The 23,475-nt window shown below is 38.6% G+C and overlaps 1 protein-coding gene and 1 long non-coding RNA gene across 2 annotated transcripts in view; one reads left to right on the plus strand and one right to left on the minus strand.

Annotated features, from left to right (window-relative positions):
* LOC134648016 (uncharacterized) overlaps positions 1-23,475 on the plus strand; it is a 441,830-nt gene that overhangs the window by 90,765 nt on the left and 327,590 nt on the right. The gene's annotated exons all lie outside the window — the stretch shown is intronic.
* LOC134648453 (protein tilB) lies at positions 1,553-2,987 on the minus strand. Its single transcript, XM_063502973.1, has one exon. It carries the CDS (start codon positions 2,947-2,949, stop codon positions 1,651-1,653), a length of 1,299 nt encoding a protein of 432 aa, XP_063359043.1. The 5' UTR covers positions 2,950-2,987; the 3' UTR covers positions 1,553-1,650.

Genomic DNA, 23,475 nt, shown 5'->3' on the forward strand with positions numbered 1-23,475 from the left:
ATTTTACACCCCCCCCCCCCCCTTGCCACACTCGCGTCTTTTAAAACTTTTTTGCCATTTTGGCGCCCCCCTTGCCATCCGGCGCCCAGAGCGGCCGCTCCACTCGCTCTACCCTAGATCCGGCCCTGTGTGTAGTGTGTACCTACAGTCGACGTCACACACGACGTAAACATATCTTATGTTTACATTTTATGCCTTACAAAGGAGTGTGTCCTGTGTGCCAAAGTGGCCAAATATGTACCAAATATGTAGCAAATATCCGAACACATCATTATTTCTATGGTAACAATGGTGTGTTCCGAATTTCCGATACCTAAGCTAAGTCAAACCTAATTATACCTATTTGGCGACTTTGATGCTGATTTTACTTAGGTCAACCTGAATCTACTACAATAATTTCTTGAAAGAGGCAGCGAAAACTAAAAGTGAGAGAATAAAATATGTAAGTGTCAAAGTATGAATCGAACTATAGGTCGTTTTAGGCATCACAATTACCTATATGTTAAATATAATTAACTACTCATAGCCTCCGCATGATCGTCCGGCGATTTAGTTTTATATTTTGTCAGGACAAAAAGGCAAGTTCGTTCTACCATACATTTTGAATTTCAGGCCTTTTTCTACTGGCAAAGTTGGCTTGCCAGAGTAGGTACATAGTCAGCGTCAAATATATTGTAGCAGCCAAAGTGGCCAAATAGTTCGGTGTAAGGAACTATTTGACCACTTTTATAGCTATAATATATTTAATGCTGATTGTACCTATATAAAATATTATGATATTTATGATATGACAATTTAAGTAGGTAGAATAGCACTATTAATTCGAATATCTGAGTTTTTATCTTCGGTGCATAATAAAAAGCTTTAAATGTGTTTTAGTTTTTACCTTACTGCCTACAGTCAGGAGCGGAAATAAGCTAAGCTAACGAAATGTCCAAATGAAAAAGAAACCTTTTGAAAAAGAAAAAATTTGAAAGCTTTTCCGCGAAGCTACTTCTCTTGCTGTCTGTACAGTCAGACAATGTAAATATATTATAGCTGCAAAAGTGGTCAAATAGTTCGTTATACCATATTGATATATTTAGTATGGTGTGACGAACTATTTGGCCACTTTGGCTGCTACAATATATTTGAAGCTGACTGTACTAATTCATTCTAGTTTTACTTAATAACATAACTTGTATTATAAGTCAAGTCTAATATACTTGTAAGTATTATTTATGAAGTGTTTTCCTCAGTTAAACGTAGGTTAATTAATAGGAGAATAAGTATTACCTAAGTAAACTAAATATTTTTTTATTAATAATAAATACTACAAAGTAAGTACCCGCAAACTGGTATTTCATTCTAAAAGTAGTCGAAATCAGAAAACTAAAAGTTAAGAGTAGGTACTTTATTATTGGACTTGGTAGTGAATAGGAGTATTAGGTACAGTCAAGTTCATAAATATGTATTATACATTTTATCATATTATTGCAATGGATTAAGGTAGAGAAATGTAGGTATACCTCCATATTTGAACTCGGCTGTACTGAGAGATGATTCTAGTTCAGCTTATTTTCTTGAGTTCGACCGACTTTAGCTATCCTAAGTATCCTAAATAACTTAACAATGCCTACAGAAACGAAATTATTACATCATTAAACTAAATTAGATAAGATCGGGAACCTCTGGATTATCGATAAAATCTGGTGAAGGTTCTTTTAGCTTCTGCTTTAGTCTCGGATCGATAAAATCTGGCGCCTTCCTTTGTAAAGTCATTTTAGACAGATCGAGCGCCTTATCAGAGGGGCCTATTTCTAGAAATTCTCTCTTCGACTGACCTGAACTCTCGCGGCAGTCGGTTACGTGGTGTTCCGTGTACAGTTGAGCGTTTTTTGTAACTTCCTTTTTCTGCGCCATCTGTGCTTTTATGTCTACATTTAATCGTGGCATAGTCACGACGAGGTGGCCGGTTATCTGCGAGCGTTGTGCCGATGAGTTAGTAGTACTCACCTCCTCCGGTAGATGGAGCTGAAATAACTTTCCCTTAATCGTAGCTCGAACATAATTTGGCTGGACATCCACATCAATTAAACTGGTGTCTAAGTGTTTGTACACAGCTAGATCTAACACATATTTTTCAGGGTCTGAATCGGAGAATACGAACGGTATTTTAGCTTGATTTATGTTGAATGGCCTTCCATCGGGAGCAAAGAATTTGTACTGCCTTTTTTCCTCCGGTTTCTTTTCAGGTTCATAACTTTTCAGCTTCAGTTGCCGCATATGCTCCATCTCATAGCGGACCTCAGGGGAATGCTCACATTTTTCTGCGTAAAATTTTTTATTTCTCTCGTCTGGGTCCATATCTTTGTATTCATGTTCCCATTTATCTTTTATTTCGTGTTCTAGTCGAGCTTTTTGCTTTCTACGCCGGTGTCTGTACTCGTTTTGTTCAAACAATATATCTTGTCTTATTACTGGTAGATTTTGCAGGGCTTTAATCCGGTCTGACCGTTCAATTTCAACTCCGTCAAGGTAGCTGAGCTGGGGTAGAGTTCCGATTACGAAGTCCCGATAGTTATCATAGTCAGTGCAAGGGTTTCCAGTAAGATATAAATTCTGAAGATTATACAAGCCTCTAAGGTTTTCAACGCTGACTATTTCACCGATAAAGTTGAGTGTTAAGTCAAGTTTTTCCAATGATTCGCATCGATCCAGATTTTCTATGATTTCTATGTTATTGAGAGCTAAGTTGAGGTAGTTGAGGTGTTTGAGTTTGTTCAAGTTTTCTATCTTGGCGATGAGGTTGTTCTGCATGAGCAGGATCTTGAGCTTGGGGCACCAGTCCTGGATGTACTCTATCTTTTCTATGTTCTCCTGGTGGAGGGCGATCTCCTCCAGCGGTGCCAGGAGCCGGTCGTGGTGTTCTGCCTTTCCACGAACCATTTCCACTGTTATTCGAACCATTATTATTTTACCCACAAATGTTCACGTTCCGTAACTTGACATAATACATGCATAATACTACATTAAACAAATAAACAGTGTCATCACAACCGTTACCATGGTAATGTGACAGCAAAGTTAAGCCGTCATTAAAAACCTATTTGAGTTGCCAATAGCTAAAACTTATCAGTTTTATAATTTTTTACAAGAAGCAGACATAGTGCCATAAGACATTCGCTCCCATGTTAACCTTTACATAAAGCAAAAATTATGCGTTAGTAAACAATATTTCAAACTTAGTGCCTACCTATAGTAAAGAACTACATGTAGGTATCTTATTTACGTTATAACATAAAATTATAAATGTTAAATGCTCGACTAACTTGTTAATTACAGCGTGAATTTACTTTTTATAATATCTTACCACAACGTTAACATTTCGCAATGTTTTAAATAGTTCCAGGATTAGTCCTATAACTACATCCCCTTGGAGCATTTGTTTTGTTAATACACATAATTAATAATTACTTAATAATAACTGTTTGTGACCTTCAGCGACCCTAGTACATAGAGACAAACCAAAGAAAGTCTGCAGTGCTAGATTAAAAGTAGTTTTTAAAAATCAGTATGCGACAACACCACAGAAAATGGATGAAATAGTCTTGATACTTGTGAAATTTCTACCATATTTACCGTCTATGAAAAAATTAAGCTGTATGGTAAAATAAATTTCATTCCAACAATAGATGTCACTATTAATATGTAGACATATACTAATATTGATAAATAATATTGGGAGAATGTGACATTTGGCTTCATCAAAATTAATAAGGTTTTGTAATATCCGCGACGGCGGTAAATAGGTACAGAGGGCCTACCGCGAACACCGAAGTTCTCAATATGCGAGCATCTTTCTCTTTTACTCCCATTAAGGCGTAATTAGATTGACAGAGAAATTGCCCGCAATTTGCGAACTAAAGTTTTCGGAAAAACGAAATAAACCATTAAAACAATAAACATATATTAAAAATTAATTTTAGCTTTAACTAGTAGGTACCCATGCCGTGAGCATAAGCATGGAGGTTGTGGGTTCGAGCTCAAAACCCGGCTAGTACCAATGAGTTTCTCGAAATGTTAGAGGAAGTTCATAAGTATGCCTATACCTATTAGGTGTGTTCAATTTGCTGTGAAACCTTAGTCTAAACCAATATTATATTATCTAAGTAGGTACATATGGTGAAGTATTAAGATGTTTCATTCCACTTACCCGTCACCAACTCCAAATTTTGTAAACATTGTCGTTTTTCAGCTTGAATCGCCTCGTGCTGACTTTTTACAAGTGTAAAATTATTCGTCATGCGGAAAAGTAACTCCCGCACGCCGGTTTTGTAAGGTTTCACCATGTTTATTCCGTTCATCACAAAACACAATGAATATTTAAACGATTTTGACAAACACATACCATAGTGCATGACGTTTACTGACTGCTTAAAAAACATTGCCATATGTAGTTTTTTAATTCGATGTCAAATTATTGCGCTGCAGACTTTCTTTGGTTTGTCTTTAAAGCATAATTACCAGAGACCTCTTTTAAATTACATTATTAGAGCGGCCAGTAATTTTCCTGTCAAACATTAAAGATAATTAATTAAATAAGTACGTTGCATAGTTATGGGGAGCAGAGGGGAGAGGGGAGGGGAGCAAAGGGCACGCAGTGATAGAATCTACAAGATCTCGAATTATATCTCTCGATCTCGTCGGCCGGTAATCCGTCATTTAAAATTCCGAAGCGGTGGCACGGACTGCTCAACTCAACCGTACTAAATTAATATTGCCGTGATGTAGAGGGTATTAAAATATTTTAAGCGACGCCATTTATAACTATGGCGTTCAGATATCACGTCGCAGGGCTCAACATATTTTATTCCTCGAAACTGCCAAAAGACAATGAGAGTGAGGGATTAGTATCATCAGATACTCGTTTTGTTGTTGTTCGGTGGTAAAAAACGGAGTTGAAAAACAAGAGACGTTCGGATGAAATAAGGCATGACAGAGGGAAAGACGGTGTTATTAGTGAAGGGGCGCCCCGCGGTCTGAGTGTGTATGTTTAGGGCTGCGCTGCGGGACGCCGAGTACGCGGCGAGACGCGCCCGCTTGCCCACTTATTGAAAGCAGCCAATTTAAATTTGTTATTTAAACAAACACTCGCCAGACAGGATAATTGAAATTAGAAAGGTAATTCGTGTTGAGTAAATTTATCACCTCTGAAGCTACTGACCACTATTAATAGTATTAATAGTGAGATGTTGTTGATGGTGTTATTATTATTAAGAATACGTATTGCACAAGATGCACATGGCACAATGGTGAAATGTAGAATTTGGGCATTTCAATTAACTACAAATAGTAGTACCTACTTTAGAAATAGGAATAAAAATACATACAAGTTTTAACTTCCATCGAAAATCTTTGTTATGTAGGTACTCTTTCTCAGGCTTTAAGACAAGTTTTCTTAGCGGTATATTGCTCTACTTGCCTTTTAAACTTCTTTTGTTCTAATGTTAACCAATATTTGGACATTTTGGACTATCAATAGGTATGTATGTATACTTATATTTCTCATTACATGTTGGGCATCACACATTACACTTCAAGTTCTCCCCTATTTGGCTATGAGCCCCATGTCCATGTCACATGTGAGCCCACAGCTTAATCCCCGAGTTTCCTGGTAGAACGACAGATGGCGCTAAAAAGCAGTATAAAGAAAATTCATGTAAGTAACTACGAAATTTATTTTCAGTACCAGTGGCGTAGCTAGGCGTGGGCGAAGTGGGCCGTCGCCCACGGCCTCGCGCCTCAAAAGAGGCCTCGCGCGAGGCCCCTTCGGTCACAATGAAAGAATAGGGCCTCGCAGATGCGATTTCGCCCACGGCTCGATTAGTTCACGCTACGCCACTGTTCAGTACTAGCCAAGTCATACTTACGGGTTTCAATAAAACCTTGCTAGGTGGGTCTACCGCTCCGCTCGCATGGGAATAGGTCTGTGTCTGTACTGTAGGTATCTGCATTGTGACTGTGGAATATTGCATTTCTAAGTAGGAACGTACAATAGACTAGAGAATAGGAACGTAGGAACGTGCAGGTCAATGTACGAATATCCATATGGAAAGAGTCTCAGCTCTAATCGATCGTCTGATTCGTCTCTAAAAATGTCAAGCATAACATAACATAATTGACCGCCTTCGAAGAATAGAATCTGTCATCTGTCACTTTGATAAAATAAAACTGACCGTTTTATTCTGAAAATATAGCAGTCGTAGACCATCTATTATTAATTACTTCGTATTATTCTATGTGTTCAGTTTTTCTCCGGAGTGCTGATTTAATTATATATGTAAGTACGTATGTTCTTACTGTTACCATTGGATTTGTGATTAAAATTGTGCCTATGTGTGAGTGTGTTCAAGAATTCGAGAGCGATTCGTCCATGTATTGACTGTTTTATTTCTTAAGGTCAGATCACACCAAGAAGACCCAGCGGCCATCAAGTAAGTTCTACAATTTCTTTTTCTTTAATGACTTTTTCTTAAGATCATTAATTAGGTATCACGACATTAATATTTTTGTTATAATGGCGACGACTTTAGCATATAAAGAAACAATATTACTACCGGTAGGTACTTTAATTTTAAGACAAGTTATGATAACGGGTCTAACCTTAGGTACTGAAAATATAAACTATTACAAAAGTACATTTTAACAATGCGCCCTGATTCATAGATTCCAAATTTTGACCATGGGTTGAAAATCCGTAAAAGTTGTAAAATATGAAATGCTTCTGATTTAGTAGATACGTATTAGGAATTTTTTAAATTAAGTACCTCGCTTTCAAAGTTACTTCAATGCAACATTATGTTACTAAGTAAATTCGTAAGAGTTAAATGAGAGGAAGTACTTAAAACAGTTTATTCATTTGCCAGGCACTGAAAAAAGCTATTGCCAAAACATTGACTTATCCAAAGTATAGGTAGATGTTACATCTCAAGTTTTCACCACACGCATCTCAGGTAGCTCGAATCTTTGTGTCAGACCAGTCACAACACCGTCGTCAGCGGCAACTGATTTCTGTAAACGATAAAGGTTTTTAGGTCCGGGGGTGTTTTATCTCGTGTCTGCTAATTTGCCGTGCTAATGAGATGTGATGTGATTTGTTTTTTGCTCGTTTTGGTTTTTGCTTTTGAGATTTATTGTTTTAAGATGTTTGGGATTATATGACTTAATTAATTTAGATTACATTTGTGTGTCTTTTACAATGTTGACACGTAACTATTCGATTGAATTTATTTTGAAGCGATGAAGTCTGGATTGTACCTATGTACCTGGTCTACCTAATTACGCCTTCTTTTTGGAGAAGTGAAGACGTCGTTTCAGAATTAGATCTTGTAGATAGATACATGCTACATGATTTCTCCGGAATTACTAATTTAGCTGAACATAGGTATATAGAAGTCATATGCGGGTTAAGGTTAAAGCAGGTCTGTCTGCGAATGAAAACTCACTTGCTTCTTTGGTTTAGTTAGAAAGTCGTTCCTTTAATTTGAAATTTTAACTTTGGATTTCTTGTTTCAATTTGTGTAAATCGAACCTAAAGGCAAATCTCAGTTGCGCGGATTAACGTTGGCTTTTCTAGTACGTTGCGAGTTTGATGACACGCGATGAGAGTCAAGCAGGCTAGCCGATAGCGGGCAGCGGAGCCAGCGGAGCGTACGCCGCAATCTGATGTCGGCATCTCGCAATCAACGATTCGTTCCGGCGGGGTGAGGGGGGCTGGTCCATTCTCACGTAAATAATTACCGGCGAGTCTCAAATTACAAGGCGCCGCGGTTGCCGATACATATTCATCACGTGTTCGCGCCGCGCGTGACAGCTTCTTCAGGCTGCGGGCGGCCAGGCTATTCCCATCATGAGGGATAGCTACAGCACTGGCCTAAAAAGAACCAGTTTAAGATTGCCATATCAAATCCTGGATGCATAGTAAAGGAGCCTGGGGCCCGTCAGCTAAATCTGGAGGATTGATTTTTACGAAAGCAAATTAAACTTTTTTTGTAAGTCATGTACCATAATAATATATATTTGCCGAAATAGGACATGCACGTCTCCCGTAAAAATCTCAAAGTTATCTGCCTCTCTGTAGTTCAAATCTACAAGAGCAACAGAAAGCCAGGTACCTAAGTATTTTCGATTTTTCTATGGTAGGCTCACAGTTCCCTGCGATCTTGACCAGATTCGCGAATCAACATTAGAGAGCTACATTTTCAGGCACGAAACTTTCAGCAACTAGGCGCATAATTATTATTTACGGGTCTTATTATAGTATTTATAAAGAATCCTTTCTCGGTAAGTGACGGGAATATGGCCAGTTCGCTTCGTTGCTCACACTTCGCGGACTTTCTTGAAGCGGACATGACTTAGGAATCTTAGGATGCATCAGATAGATGTTCCCGAAATATTGTTTTGTTAAATATTATTAAATACGAACACGCAGAAAAACAGGAATTACTAGTTAGCTGGAATGATGTGAGGGTACCTCTGCGCTATTTCATGGGCAAGGCGTAGGTACCTAACTATTATTTACTGTGCAATAACGAACTAAATATTAACTCAAAGTTCCTACAAAACCCCTATAATACCTAAGTATGTAATATGTGGTCCTACTAATCCTGCCATTTAAATCGGGACGTTATGTGAGGTACTTTCTGAGGTGCTGAGGTTCTTTCTTTGACCTCACAGTAATTAACAATAACTATGTATTGGTGACAAACCTGAGTTAGGTAATTGGCAGACCTAAAGATTCGTACTCATACTTAAATCAATTGATTTCAGTGCACGTCCCTAGGTACACTTTAAGTGCGATTCTTATTAAATCCCTACCAACAGAGTTTCCTACACATAAATTTGAACTAGTCACATACTTAATGCAAGTTTCCTATGTATTTATGCCCTAACCAAAATTTGCATAAAGCTTAATAGTGGAGCATCGCACATCCAGCCGAATTTGTAAGAGGCTCGTGGTCTGACGGTGCACATAGCGAGGAAGGCCGCCATGCCTATTCATGAGGTGCAACGGCTGCGAGCCCCGCATTTGAATAAATACAATTATGTAACTTGTTTGTTTTACTCGACCCACGGCTGCGACCCGGCGGGACGCATTCCTCCCGTCATACAGACTCCGCAACCCGATATCCCCAGTCTCCGGAAATCCCATTAAACTGCTTAATAGCCAGCAATATTGAAAATTTCGCAGGATAATATTTCTCCTGATCTTAGACTTCTTAGAGCTATTCTGGTGATAGAATACCTCTTCTCTGCGAATTGAATGACAAGAATATTAAGCGTAGAGATTATAGTCTGGCAAAAAAGAGTAGAAATTTAATTCTACTCTTTTTTGTCAGACTGTAAGTTGTTACGAAAACGATCAGCATTGTTTCACGTGAATGAGCAGCCTTAACCTGACTGTTAGAGCTGCCTGTTTCAAAGTCTATCGTCTGTTACACATACAGTAGGTGACAACCTACCTGTTGTACTTACTAACTGTTTTAATGAGCACTCACTCAAACCGGACCCACTGATCGACTCCGGCCGGAGTAGTTTAACGTTTCGAGCTCTTCCATCTCTCCGGATATTCCATTAAACTGCTTAATAGCAGGCAGATGTAATATTGAAAATTTCGCATTTAGGATAATATTCAAATTGCGATTGATGGTGATATTCGGCAGCGGACGGCGGCGACTCAAAGGCCTCGCGAGCCGCGCTGTTATTATCCCACCACCATCGGCTCTCACCTATCTTATTTCTTTTTTCCAGACGCCTTCGTCTCCCTTCTTTACCTCCCAACCGAGCGAGAGCTCCTCTCCTTCACTTATACTGAATCCCTCTCGTGGGCGTTCCCTTGACGATTTATCATTTAGCGTTGCCTACAGACATTATTTGAAACGCATCAAAATCGAGCTTGTAGAAAATTTGTCGGCAACAAAATTAGTACTTCTCTCCGAGTGCATAATTTATCGTTTATGCCACATCCGGCGCTGCGAGTTCTAATTAGAAATTCATTGACGTTGATGATATTTCGTGCTGTGGTAGATAACGTTATTAATTCGATATTGATTACCTCCCCTTCCATGCTCATGACATTCATCTGTCTTTGAAACTGGTACTTTTAATCGCGTTTCGTGTATTACAAGCTGTTTATAAACATGCACCACGTTTCATTTTAATCGTTTGCAATTAAGTCTGTATTAAGTACCAACTTATGTAGACTTATGTTCACGCCAGTTGCACATGAGTAGAGATACCAACTATTTACTTACCAGACATCATTCTGTTGCTTGAATGTCATAGATTTACCTGCTATAGTTTTTCCGTGCTTGATTGATAGGCAATTTTTTAAGAGACTCCTTGTAAAAACATCACAAGGCACAAAACATTTAAACTACCCCTATTGCTTTGCTACACGTGTATCGCTACCCTATGCAAGTAAGTACGCCAGTACCTCTACGTCTACTGTAAAAACAAACATTCAAAATAAGATGATAGTAACTCATAGGCTACTTTCATGTTGTCGTGTGCCTTTACGATATTTTTTACTTGTCAGCACTATGCAAATCGAGCCAATAACTTGAAACATGTCGTGTATTAACATAAAATATGAAATATTTCATTGTCACGGTCTGGAGTGGCAAGGAGTCCTCGTATGGGCGGAGACCTGTCTCGCGAGTCTCGCACGAACAATGATCATTCCATCTCATTGTTCACTAATAGCCAGCCTTAAACAAACACCTTGTTGGTATGTGAGTTAGTAGCTTTGTTCTGGGCTCATTAAGCTACGAGGAATACAAAATATACGTCACTGTAGAGCTACTACTAAAAAAGTTAACAATAAGAGCGCAGTGTTAGGTAAAAAACAAGCTTAAATTTTGTTTTCATAGGTAAAAAATATTTAACAACATATTTAATAGCATTAAATCCCCTTAATTTCGGGTTAATGATGAACTAAGAAGACTTTCAAGATGGGTACCTAGTTTTTCAGGCTATTTATGTACATACTTATTAAAAACAAAAAAAAAATAAGGAAATGTTACTTAATTTATTGCTTATTAATGCCACTGAATTTGCTTGGCGAGAACTGACCTAATTTCCGATTCCGGTACTAATTTCACTGACGAAGCACATTGACATTGGCACATAAGTTCTCATCCTTCTTCCCTAGGTATCTCTATAGATGTGCACAGCTAAAATCACGCTTGTATTACAAGTTACAAGCTTTTGAGAAACGGGCCTCAGATCTTAGCCTTAATCATTTTATTGGCAATCGAAATGGTCTAGACGAACTTAACTGTTTCCCCAGTAGGTAAGAAAATTGTTTTTCACTCCGATCCCGAGTTAAGGTCAGATGTCAGATCAAAAATAACTTCGCAACATAACAATAAATCATACATAAACTAATTAGGAACAGTAGTTATGATAGCGATACGTTACGCGGTCTCCTAATCCGATTTGTATGCCCCCTGACAATGGAACAAGCCGAATGTTTATTTGCACAAGATATTTAGCCACTTCCCCACCGGATCAAACGGACAAAGGCGAGGGGAGCACGGCGAATAGATAAAGTAAGTGAGGCTAATAGGAGGGGCGGAGATGCGAGATCTATCTACAATAATTGTGTGACTTAGAGGGATTATAGAACTTGAAACGACCGAGTCGTAATCTAAACTTGGGGCCACGGGGATGTTGGTTCGTTTTATTATGCTTGTAACTTACACGGTAAAGCTGCAATCTGTCTATAATCAATGGGTATGATTGTAGTGGTTGCAATGAATTAGCTATCTAATTCAAGATCGTTAAAGAATTGTTGTATTTACAACTACTTAACCCGGTTCCCAACGACTTGATTATTTTGAAATAAATGAACAGAATTTGCTACAAGTCACTAAGAAAATGTACGTAAGCCACGGTTTTCTGGTTGACACTCAGTCGCGATACCAAACCTATGGATAGTTAATCTATAGTTCGTTTTTTTAACATTAGAAATAAGGTAAACAATCTTGATGCGTTTTTTAATTCAAACACACACATTTTAAAAATAAGTTACGGTAAATATGTAACAATTATGAATCTAATACGATCTTTTATAGTCTTCTGCTTTCGTAAGTAATAGTTATTGATTTTTAAAAAGTGTTTTTCAATTAAAAGTCATGTCAAAATCGCTTACCTTCTTTCAAGTTCTTTCTAATGCTAAAAAAAACGAACTATAAATCTTAACGAACATGGTTTATAGGTAACCTTAAGACAAAAACAAAACTAAAAAGCGAAAATAAACTCTTACATCAACATATACTGTATAGTTTCAATACAATCTCCTCGTTTTTTGAAGTCTGTTAAAAATAATATGTTTTGTATTTTTATTATACTTAAAGCAATTCAGTAATGTCCATTTTTTCAATGTAAATTTATAAAATACTAAATCATTAATGTAATAATTTCTCTAATAAAAAAAATTGCATGGACTATAAGTAGTAGTTAATTAGATATAGACACTCCACCAAGAATAAATTCTACTTACGCTATCAACTTTCAACATATACCAATATAGTACCCATTTACTATTAAGCTAAGAAGTTGCGACACGATAAATCAAGCAAAATACATTTAAGTTCACGATATTGTCGTGTTGTAGTTGTATCCGGAAATGAAATTGCAATAAAAAACAAAGACGTCTCCTCCTTTGTTGCACCCACAACACGACCATAAATAAATCGAATTGTTTAGCCATTCAAATACCCCAAAACAACATTAGGGCTGAATGAGTAAATTGACACTTTGTCACCGTGGTCGAGAAAAGGCACCATGGGCCTCGGGCAGTCGGAGGGCATACAGGAGACGCCACGGGGGGCCCCATGGCCTAGTCCTCATTTTTCGACTTCAAATATCAACTTTTTGTCACCATGTTTTTAACGTTTGGTAAATTATCATAAAAATATGTAAATTTTTTAGAATGGTTATCAAAAAGACGCTAGTTTTGACTAGCCGATCGATTACTTGTCGATCAATTTCGTCTCTATTTCTTACAATAGAGTCGAGTGTAAATTATTATGAGGTGTTATTGAAAATTTCTAAATTAGGTAAGTACTATGTGTACTTTAAATTTTTCATGCGTAGAAAAATGTAAGTTGTTGTGTCTATGTGTAAGTTGCTGCCTGAAGCATGAAGAAGTCAATTCGCCTAATACACAATCCGTCCGTCTGTCACAGAATTTGTAAGTGATTTGCTGCCATTTCATTTTTTTTATTACTTTCTTGATACTTTCTTGATACTTTTTCAATGGGCATATGCCAATCGGGTTGTTTAGATTGCACCGTTTAAATACTAAAACCAAATAGTTATCTAAACGAAGGTAAATAAGGTCATGCGTCATGCACACAAGTCTATGAAAATACGATTGCTGACATTATGCCAAAAAAGCAAACAAGCGGCAGCTGTTACGCGTAACTTGTGAAGTTTATTATTCCATTATTTAATTTGTCGTTACATTGTGCGCTGCCGCGGGTAATGTTTCCGTATTTATGATTTACATGCGGAATCCGGACAGAAGTCAACTTCTGACAGTGTCAACATGTCAGAGTGACAATGGCCGTCACATGTCAGGCGCTGTCAATCGCGGAGCATGAGAAGGAAGCGGGCCCGGGGGACCTCGTGGGATCAACGGTACCGGACTGTCAAAAGAATTCAAATTCGTTAACGAATTCCAACGCTTGATGAAGGATTGGTCCCAAAGCGAGTTTTAGTTTGCTTCTTACTGGAAATTGTCGGACGATTGAAAAAAATAATTATTCTCTGGTCCTTGTAAAAAAAAGTTGCTAGTTATTTATTAACTAAAGCTGCTCTTTAATATTAATACAAACGATGTTTGTTCAGTTATGTGGCTACTGGCCAGCCTATTCTATTAAATACCAACACAGTGGTATTTTATCATTTACGTGCGGTGCGTAAGTACAGACAGCCGGATAATATTTTAAACTTGTTAAGTTCCATTCTGGGCTGCCTATTAAATATTTTAATTTACGATCTGTGTACACTGTGATGATGTATAGACAGTTATTTTCGCCCCATTTGTAGCTTTCATTGTGTGCGCTCACACCCAGTTGAAAACGACAAAAGCTAGTGTAGAATACGAAATGGTGTTTGTATTGCGGGACGAGTCCGCAAACACCGAGGGCCGGAGGAACACAATAACTGATTAATGGCCGGGTTTTGTTATCATTCTCCGGTCTTTTACGCATTTTGTGGCATCGTTTCACGGTTTAATTTTATCAGTTAAGATAATGAAAGACCGTGAAATTTTTCTTAAAACGCAGCGCGAGCCACGATTTTATGTAAAAAAATTGAAATGGCTTAGGTTTTTCAAAAATTTACTATTAGACAGGTACTTAAAACGTATTAACGATGAGCCATAAAATCAGCTCATAAAGTGAAGTGTGCGATGTTGGAATCCACATAAAAGTATTAGGTTATGGGAGTTGGTCGGATGGATTGGGGCCTGCGCAGCGTGAGAGTAGGTTTTTTGGCTATTAAACGCGCGTTTTTTGTGTCGCGCGTTAACTGTCGCCTTATCGCCGTGTCGAGTTGTCGACGCCTCCACCGCCTCCGCGGCCGCCGCAATCAAAACACCGTTGAGACGGTCATTAAAAATGATATAAAGGTTAATTTACAGTGTTGCTGCGACCCGTCGAGAATCGAACGCGGTCGCCGATAGCGTCTCCATTCCAAGCGTTCATTAACATAATCCTATTGTTAGCGATGATCGACTAGTGTTAGTAAGTATAGTATAGGTATCTAAGTAGTAGATACAATACTTAGTGTATATCTAAAAGAATTAGGAAATTTTAAATAGGTAGGTAGGCACTTATTTTATACCTACGCAGGTAAAATATCCATTCAGAGCAAATTCTTTTAATTTATCTCGATTATCATTTCGAGTACCTACATAATTTTAAATAAAGTAAAACTTGTGGTAGCTAAATGATGTTATTTGATAACCGTAATATAAATAGGCGGTTGAAACATTATGCACTTAATATCTTCATCTATATTCATTATCAATAAAAAAATAAAAAAAAAACAATAAACCTGCTAATTAAACAAAGTATCCGAATCGAAATCTGATATAGGTATTTTGCATGACAATTGCAGTTTACGTTTTGCAGCGAAGAAGATTACGGCGCAAATCCCGTGTTACCACAGGCAGGGCGCGCAGCGCCACGGGACGCACCTTGTTTACGAGTCTAGCACTTCCACTACAATGATTTACGAACCATAAAAACGGGGACACAACGCATTAAAAGATACAAAAGGTGCTAAAGAAAAAGTAATATATTTTAAGTTGGAGCGAACGGATATAAAAGTTTGGTGAAATATATCAGCTTTAGTGTTGTGAGTGTTTGTTTATAGGGCCGATTACGCACGCCTCTTCACGCGTAGCGCTCAATGGTGACATTCGTCACGACCGTTCTCACGTCCCAGCTTTCCTTACTTACTGTAACAAGATATGTGACGTTACGCTAATGTGAGGCTTCAGTTCTTTAGAGGATTAGGTAACACACTTAGACTTTTTATACACTTCAGTTATAATATCAATTAGGTTAGGAATATAAATACTCGCAATTTACGAAGGGCCGTTGTATTCAGCCACCAGCGCAGAAACAGGGACGTAAAACATTTAACGTTGGCGTAAAACGGCAAGCGACCGCAACCCGACACCTCGTCATCGGCCGATCCTCGTTAGTCTGCGCCATTTGTTTTTTCAAGGGACCTTTCACCGGCTGCGCCCTGGTGACGACGGCACTACCGCCTTACACAAAAAATCAGCTAAACGGATTCGTACGCAATAATCTGTTGGGATTTATTCCGACCGCGTCGGCCACCCACGTGGTACCCGTATTTCTTCCTGAACGAGCTAACTTCATTATTGTGGCGTGAGATACAATAGTTAAGCGCACGATTTATAAGGCCAACACGTTGACTTCTGTTTATAGCTGACGGGGGGGAGCGGAGGCGGGGATTATGCGTCTGCGCAGGGATTTATAGCCGTATTCGATAAAAGCTTAAATACTCTCAAGTGGGAATTATTCAATGGAGGGCGATTGTGCTGCTGGGCATTGTGTGGCCGGCGCGGGAGGCGCTCAATGGGCCGCGGATGGACGCTTCGCGTGCCTCCGATAGCCACCTCTTCTATCGAATCAATGTTCTTAAGACTGGCCATACTAGCATACCTCCGACCACTTTTTTTGACGTAACAATTGCCTGTGTACATTTTTTCAATTTGTTTAAATTACAAGTAAGCCGATAACTTTTATCACGTCTGTAAAAAAAAACAACTTTCTAAAAATCAATAGGTATCTAGTTAAATTTTCGCAAGTAATTTGATAAATCTCTCGCAAAATCTGAATCACTCGGTCCATTAGAAAGTGCTTAGGCTGGCAGTTTAAACAAGCTCAGTAACACGAGCCAGCTTAATGAGGGATTATCGCCCATTTCCCAGGTTTCACCTTACAAATCGCCCGACCACGCGCGCTCGATGGCCACGCGTTCGTCTACAATAGCCTTACAGATTACCGGCGATTTTTCCTGCGTGTTTGGCTTTCACGATACTTCATCTGTGGGGTATATGGGCATTTAAATATTTTTGCGTAAACGGCTATTGTGATCAGGTGGCCACGAAGATAATCTTCGACGAGGACGTCTTAAAACCTAAAGTAAATCTAAACAATGAACCACGTATCCATATCCTAATCATATTCCAATAATTTCTGCCCTCACTACCCTGATGATTAAGATAAGATAAGATAAGATAAAGATAAAAGATAGTTTATTCAAGTAGGCATAATTACAATGCGCTTATGAACGTCAAATAAAGCTAGGTAGACCGGCTCCAGCCCTACACCTCTGAAGATTCCCGAGAAGATTTAAGTCCCCCTCAATTGGAGGAGGGTATCCCAATATGGGACCGGCAACCAACTCGGCGGGACACATCTTTTCAAAAAAAATACATCTTATAATTAACATGCATTACGAGAAAATAAGTAAAAAAAAACAATTTAAATTACTATAGAATTCATGCAATTATACACATAAGGTGTAATAGACATTTGATAAAAAAAAATATACATAATATGTTTGTACATGGAATCATACAAATACGTAGCTCTTTCAGAAAACATATCAAATTCTTACAAAAGGAAAAGAAAATAAAGTTATTAAAATAAATGGGAAAACATATATAAATCTACACCTATTCTAATACTATTAAGTACCCTACCTACCTACTCGTATGAAGTCTAAACTACAAAGTCGACTAAATATTTTCTTGTACTTAGTATTTACTTGCATCTAAAATATTAAAGATATCTGATTTGCACAAATACTAACTGTATCGAAAAGTTTACTTCATAGAACTTTTGTAGTATACCTATTGCTTTAATATAACAAATTAGCTTTTTTGCCAAGCCCCGTCCACCCTCCGACGGTATACATACGTTCAAACAACAAAGCTTCTTAATCTCAGATTACCCTCTAAAAATAGGGACCCCTACCTACACCCTAGCTCCCTGCACACGTAAATCACTTTCTTTTTAAACCTCTTGCTCATGTGCCTGTGGAGTGTGGGTGTGGCTATCATGAGTGGCTTCCTCCACGTGTCTAGTTATAAGAAATTGTAAGAATAATTGACTGGGCGAGCGCGAAACGTCTTTGTTTCAGCATGAAAAAAACCTTGTGCATGTCCATCCGGATGTTCGCCTCAACAGATTGAATTTCGCAATATATTCCCGTGAAATTTGCGAGCAGGTTCGATATTTACCTATATGGATTTTATCGACCTTGAGTGTGCGGTGTCTAAGAGCCTGTTCACAATTCGGATGTCGGATACGACCGCGAAGAATAAACATTTGCTTTTTAGGGTTCCGTACCCAAAGGGTAAAAACGGGACCCTATTACTAAGACTCCGCTGTCCGTCCTTCCGTCCGTCCGTCCGTCCGTCCGTCCGTCCGTCCGTCCGTCCGTCCGTCCGTCTGTCACCAGGCTGTATCTCACGAACCGTGATAGCTAGACAGTTGAAATTTTCACAGATGATGTATTTCTGTTGCCGCTATAACAACAAATACTAAAAACAGAATAAAATAAAGATTTAAGTGGGGCTCCCATACAATACAACAAACGCGATTTTTGACCGAAGTTAAGCAACGTCGGGCGGGGTCAGTACTTTGATGGGTGACCGTTTTTTGCTTGTTTTGCTCTATTTTTTGAATACGCGAATCCGCGCTCCGCGCTCCGTGCGCGAATCCGACTCGCACTTGGCCGGTTTTTTTATACTAACCATTAACCAATGTTACATTAGATTAAGTATTGTTAGACGAAGATCTATTTACGTTTCTATCACGGCTATGATAGGAAATATATATGGGTTTAAATTTATAATTTTTCTTTTCCAAACAGCTCCGCGGTTTTCAATTAGTATTGAACTTGATGCTGTGAACCATAATTGTGCTGGTTGGGTGGTGGGTTTTACGATACCTGCAATAATTAACGCCATTTGAAATAGGTACACCGAATACCTGGGTATACTATTTTAAGCACCTATTTAGTTTTACGTATCTTAAAAATCTACAAATCGCCTCCACTTGCTCAGTTTTTTTTTGCAATGCATCATACTTTACGACACGCGACTCTACATTCACAAGGGCCTATAGTAATTCATTCCGCTGTAAGTGAAATGAGAGAACAACGCTGTTCAGTTCAGGCGCCGACCGAGTTCATGTGCGCCAATTCTAACTTTAAGATACGTCAAATACTAGAGATTGAAACGATATGGATTGGATATATCAGTTATCCCGGTCCTGAGCCAATCTCACCCAGAAGTGACTCGCAATCTTCCGAATACCGTCCGCCCTACGAGCCAACGGACGCCAGGCACTCCTTTCGCCTGAAAGCGGCCACCAGAGGTTTATAGAGGTAGTTTATCTAACTAAGTGGAAAACATTATAGATACCTAAATTAAATCTGGAGATTTTCTTGACTCTTAACGTAATTACCTAATTACGTAATGTAAGATCATAACCATATATTTATATTTATGTAAGTAAATAATTTGTGTACATTTAGGAATTTATACAGGGTGCTTCCTGTAACAGGAGCAATAAATTAAACTAAAGGCTGTACTCCTCAAACTGACCAACATTTGTTCAGCAACTTTTAAAAATTATGATTCCTTTAGACTTTCTCTTTTTCATACAAAATAAATATTGCCTTCAATGTACGCTGACATCAGTGTGTTTGACGTTGCTTGTCACGCTTTAAACATAACACAATTTGCAATACATTGCGTCGTAGAATAAACTTAAAGTGTAATAAAAATCAAAACGTGAGTTATTTTCAAAAGTTGCTGAACAAATGTTGGTCAGTTTGAGGAGTACAGACTATAGTTTAATTTATTGCTCCTGTTACAGGAAGCACCCTGTATATATATATATATATGGTAGAAATAATCTGAACACTATTTTAGTCTTAAGAGAATAAAATATGTGCTCAATGAGTTAACTTTGAAAAATTTACACCAGATACGCGTACGTTTAAATATCTGCTGTGGGCGGTATGTATATGCTCGATTTAGGGTGAAATCACATCTGTCAGCATCGAGCCGCATTTTATATATGAGAAATCGCTCGTAAGTATGAAGATGCGTACGCATGCGGAAAGCTGAAAGCATGCGTACGCATCTTCCTACGATACCAAGCTAATAACTGTATCCTCTTCGACATATCATCTGACGAAGACTGTAGGTACATACAATACATACTCATTTACCACAGAATAAAAACCTATATCCACATCCACAATAACCCTCAGGCCTCGACGAGCGCGCATTATTTGAGAACACATGAAAAATACTGCGTGCTTAAGGGGCAATAACTCTCCCCGTGAGACATTAAGAGGCATTATGAGGCACTCGGATGTTTTTCAATTTGGTGAAATGGTGTCTGCAGTTCGCCTTTATGACAGCTAGTACTCGAAAGGTGGGGTACCTACGAGATTTGTTAATACTTCTTACATTTGGTAGAGTGCCACTTACATTTACAATAGGTATGTTTTTTGTTTCGAGTCGTCATTCATTTTTGAATTATTTGTAGATAGGTACCTACTGAGGTATTTGAATCGTTATATGCTGTAGGCTGTAGGGGACAATCACACAGTTAAAGAACCAAGGCAATATACCTACCTAATAAGTAACTTTGCCAATAAATACTTACCTACCTAAATTAAAAATATCTAAATGGCTCCAAAACAGCGCTTGATCACTTACTTATATCTGCTTAGAGATTTCTAAGTTTAGAGATTTCTAAGCACCTATATGGTTATTAGGAAATTAGAACTTCTAGGGGTAGGTCGGTAATAAGTAAATGCTTTCTTTGTTTTGGAATAAGTAACCTATGTTGTTAATAAGAGACTATGAAGTACCACAGTCGTGCAAGTTCTCAATAAAAATTCGAGCAAAACCAATAGAATTCAAGAACCACCTAACGTCGGAAGTCGTAACTCATTCTCAAGATCAACACCAACACAGCTCGTAAAACTGCGACTAGCGGTCGGAGGCTCGGAGCCACATCGTAGTACGGACATCTATTCTTTCCATTTAAACTTTTTCGCCTTTGGAAACCAGTATTCGCTAGGTGCACGACTGGTGCTGCCCTCATTTTGGCAGACTTTCTACGTTAAATCTTATGGAGTAAAATTAGTTCAAGCGGCTGCCGCTAGTACTAATGGCGGCCATTCCATAAGATTACCTGTGTTTGTGACTATCAGCGCCACTTCCCCCTCCACCGACTTCGCACCTTGCCAATAAGGTATTTAAATCTAACTTTGAACACAGTAACAATCATGCAATCTTCTAACCGCGACGAAGAGGCCTAGAGAAAGGTCATCCATTAAATATTTTGAGTCGGTAAAGTCACGTAGTGACTATTTTCATACATTATTTGTAGTTTCGATTAACGTTTTCTATCAACGATTGTCGACTTGGATGGCCCCCGAGATTTTCGAGACTGCGCTTAAAATACTCTAATATATCAGAAGTGTGATTAAAATGTCTGCACTCCTATAATTACCTTATCGCATAAATCCAACGAAACTAGGTAAATAACTGTGTCGACGTCTCTTAAAAGTGAAGACTTCAAAGACTATTTACACGAACTCTAGCATAGGAGAGCACTTTTAGACTGGTCATCTTACGACCAAGCGCTGGGGTAAGTGCTGAGAATACCTTATTGTTGCGTACACGCAATTTGCGCAAAGAGCCCCCCGCTGTAACCCATCTTATAAAAAAAGTTGTACCATTCTATGAACTTCATATACAGTTACTGTCTTTCGGTTTCAAGCACGCGGGCGCCCATTTTTTCAATCTCAAAATTGAACGTCAAAACATCTATGAGGCTTTTGAATACCAAATATTTGTTCCGAGCGGAACACACATGGCGACCACACAGATATGACTTTTCGCCTAAAAAGTTAATGAAATACAAATCAGCTACACGTCGACCGTGAAATGGAGTGTTCAGCCGACGAGTGCGGATAATCAATAGGTTATGCATGTGTGACAAAACTTGTGACTAAGATATAGATACTTACCTAAAGTTATTCAGTATAATTGCAAACATGGGGCATAAATCACGAAAACATAATAAGTTTTTTAATCCATTGACCGACTGACCGATTTGGCCGACTGTGGGTACGTCTTCTTCGTATGACTTGTAACCTATAACCCGCCCAGAGACCTATAAAAAGGTCTCCTGTTCCATTCTAATTTGAACTTTGTGTTGACAAAATAAAATTTAATTTTGCTTGGCAAGGTTTGACGTATGGGCGGCTAGAGGAGGTTCATCGGGTATACCTGCCTTAAGTGCTTCTACTATAACTCTAATAACTCATAACAAAAGGTAAGTACTTACCTAGTCACTACCTCATTTTCTTCTGTGGATGTTAACATTATAGAAATAATTTTTATACAATTCGATGTATGTGTTAACATTGTTAACTATGGGTATGCTCATTTGTTTGATTTTTAGGGTTCCGTACCCAAAGGGTAATAAACGGGACCCTATTACTAAAACTTCGCTGTCCGTCCGTCCGTCCGTCCGTCTGTCACCAGGCTGTATCTCATGAACCGCGATAGCTAGACAGTTGAAATTTTCACAAATGATGTAGGTATCTCTGTTGCCGCTATAACAACAAATACTAAAACTAAAATAAAATAAATATTTAAGGGGGCCTCCCATACAACTACAACAAACACGATTTTTTTGCTCTATTTTTTGTTGATGGTGCGGAACCCTCCGTGCGCGAGTCCGACTCGCACATGGCCGATTTATTATTATTTAACCTTTAGAATTTTGGATACAACTTGTTTTTCGCTCGCTTACTCGTAAATGCGTATGTATTTGCAGTATTGGTGTAAGCGTCCCGAACGACCGTCATAATCTGAAATCTCTAGGTATCACTTTCAGGACCCTTACGTAGTAGATGACGCCTATGCATTCAGTGAGACGAAGTGAACATGATATGGGAATTGAAATAAAATACCACTCGTATGATGGCTATGGTTCAGTGTTACAATGTCACGACATTCCTCACTCATTATTTTTTATTCAGAAACATATCACAGCACAGGTTCTGGCCACAAAAACGCCATAAAGTGTCATAAAAAATATTGCCAACATCTCGCCGTTTGAATATTTGAATAAAGAATAAGTGAACATAAAAAGGCTGGCTGGTGAGGAGCAACAAATTGCGCGCATTATAAATGACAAATGTAAGCGCGCGCGGTGTCGTGTTGCGGCCACCCGCGCGCCCGGATTAGTTTCAGCTTACTTTCCTGCTCCCTGCCCTTGTGTTCCTGTTACATGCGCAAGCGCATGCTAGCCAAATAAACGTCTAACCAGTGTAACTATAACCGCGAGACCCGCAATAAACATCTGTATTTAAATCAAACTATGCTGGTTGGTTCAAGTCTCCGATTTACTTGTGCTCGGTAACCGATTTGAATGACACCCTTGTTCCCTGCGCCGACGCACCGAAATAGCGCCCTCTGCCCTTCACGTCTGCAGCTTGGTTGGGACTGCCAACGATACTGTATAAATAATTTAATTTTGGAAAACGTAGGTCCTAAAAAAGTAAGTGCAGCTTGTTTGAGCTCGTGCTATATGCTGTATGTATGTCTGTTAATATTAACAAATTACAACAAATTTCCTTTGATGCTGAACATGCTAGGTACCTACAGTTTATTACGTAAGTAGGTATCAAATATTTAATCCGATCCTCCGATGGTCCCAATCCGGTAGGTCCAGTGCATGTAGTAGGTACGTACACATTATGAATGAACTGCATGGACACCTTAAAATCCTTAAATCAACCTATCTATATAATTAACTGCTTTCTTGTCTGTGG

Source organism: Cydia amplana, chromosome 5 (genome assembly GCF_948474715.1).
Source record: "Cydia amplana chromosome 5, ilCydAmpl1.1, whole genome shotgun sequence".
Lineage (NCBI taxonomy): Eukaryota > Metazoa > Arthropoda > Insecta > Lepidoptera > Tortricidae > Cydia > Cydia amplana.